The 1,839-nt window shown below is 65.9% G+C and overlaps 1 protein-coding gene across 1 annotated transcript in view; it reads left to right on the forward strand.

The window, feature by feature from the left end:
• ARRB2 (arrestin beta 2) overlaps window positions 1-1,839 on the forward strand; it is a 7,039-nt gene that overhangs the window by 3,776 nt on the left and 1,424 nt on the right. Inside the window, 7 exon segments of the mRNA XM_077746762.1 lie at window positions 1-91; window positions 93-152; window positions 549-616; window positions 794-929; window positions 1,167-1,251; window positions 1,413-1,485; window positions 1,744-1,835. The exon segment at window positions 1-91 is cut by the window's left edge and continues 100 nt beyond it. Of these exon segments, the coding sequence (XP_077602888.1) occupies window positions 1-91; window positions 93-152; window positions 549-616; window positions 794-929; window positions 1,167-1,251; window positions 1,413-1,485; window positions 1,744-1,835 (605 nt within the window).

A 1,839-nucleotide genomic window follows, 5' to 3' on the forward strand; every position in this document is an offset into this window, starting at 1 on the left:
CACGCCCCCCCCACCCCCGCCGGCCCCCTCCAGCCTCTGAGTTGAGATGGGGAGGAAGATCTGGGAGCTGAAGCCCCCTCTCCTCTGCACAGATCCCCCAGAACCTGCCCTGCTCTGTCACGCTGCAGCCGGGCCCGGAGGACACGGGGAAGGTACAGCGGGAAGGGCTCTGGGGGCTCCTGGAACAGAACGGGGTCCAGTAGGAGCCTGGGGCACATGGTGGGGGGGGGGGCCCTATCCGGGAGAAGAGGGGCGGAACCGTCCCTGCTGAAAGGCCGCATGTGCAGGGGGGTCACCGGCGAGTGTGGAAGCTCACTGCTCACGGGTGACAGGAGCCGCAGCCCCGGGGGGAGTAGGGAGCCCCCCTTCCAGGGCCAGGGCCTCACTCGGCCAGACACTGGGCCTTGAGGAGGCGGGATGAAGCCTCAGACCCCACGGGCTCCTCAGACCAAGATGGAGCAAGAGGCCCTGATAAAGACGAGACAGGGAAGGAAGGGCGTGGTGGCGGAGGGGACCTTGTGTAAGATGTGACCTTTTCTCCTCCTGAGGCCTGTGGAGTCGACTTTGAGATTCGAGCCTTCTGTGCCAAATCGCTAGAAGAGAAAAGCCACAAAAGGTGAGGGAAGCAAGGCCTCTCCTGTTTGACCGTGCCTTCCCCCCTCCCCTCCCCTCCCTCGGAGGGAGCCCCAGGCCCGTGGGAGGTGGCTGTGGGGGGAGGTGGCTGTGGCGGCAGCAGGGAGGGGGTCTGGGTGTCTGAGGACCGGCCCCTCCCATCCCTCCTCCCCACCCCCAGGAACTCGGTGCGGCTGGTGATCCGAAAAGTGCAATTTGCCCCAGAGAAACCAGGCCCCCAGCCTTCAGCAGAAACCACACGCCACTTCCTCATGTCTGACCGGTCCCTGCACCTTGAGGCTTCCCTGGACAAGGAGGTGGGGGGCAGGAGGGTGACGCCAGTGCCACGGTGCAGAGGGGTCCCGGGAGGGCCTGGGGGGGGACCTGGCGCCACTTGTCAGCACGGCATTTTTAAAGCAGGCTGCGTCCACTGGGCTTGGGCCTGGGTTTAGAGGAAGAGGGAGCCACGTGTCTCCGTGGGGGGAGGGGGCATGCTAACGACGGGGACGCCCGAAAACTGACCGCGTTCACTTGACCCCCCTTCCCCCCAAAAGCTGTACTACCACGGGGAGCCCCTGAACGTCAACGTCCACGTCACCAACAACTCCACCAAGACCATTAAGAAGATCAAAGTCTCTGGTAGGAGGTGGGGGGGGGTCTCCGGGGAGTGATTCCAGCCCCAGGGCACGCCCCGCCGAGGCCCTGCCAGGGGGTGGCTGGGGACTGGCTGGTGGTCCGAGCGCAGTGGGGGGGTGCGGCAGCGTGCGCCCCCCGCTCAGCTATGACCCCACACCCCACAGTGAGACAGTACGCCGACATCTGCCTCTTTAGCACAGCCCAGTACAAGTGCCCCGTGGCTCAGATCGAACAAGAGTGAGTATCAGCACGGCCTTGGGCCCGCCCAGGGCAGAACTTAGGCTCTGGAGGGTGTGAGGTGGGGACAGAATTGTCCCCAACTGTCTCCACCTACAAGGGCCTTCCCTCCCCAAGCGGGTGGCTCTGAGCAGGTCGAACTGTGCCCAGAGGGAGAAGGGCCGGCCTGGGGGTGGGGGAGAAGCCCACGGGGGCGGGAGCGGCCTCGTCACCTGGCCGGGCCCCTCCAGAGCCCTGTGCTCTCGTCCGGGTCCCCAGTGACCAGGTGTCGCCCAGCTCCACGTTCTGCAAGGTGTACACCATCACCCCACTGCTCAGCGACAACCGGGAGAAGCGCGGCCTCGCCCTGGGCTG

This window comes from Crocuta crocuta, unplaced genomic scaffold (assembly GCF_008692635.1).
Source record: "Crocuta crocuta isolate KB4526 unplaced genomic scaffold, BGI_CrCroc_1.0 scaffold139, whole genome shotgun sequence".
Lineage (NCBI taxonomy): Eukaryota > Metazoa > Chordata > Mammalia > Carnivora > Hyaenidae > Crocuta > Crocuta crocuta.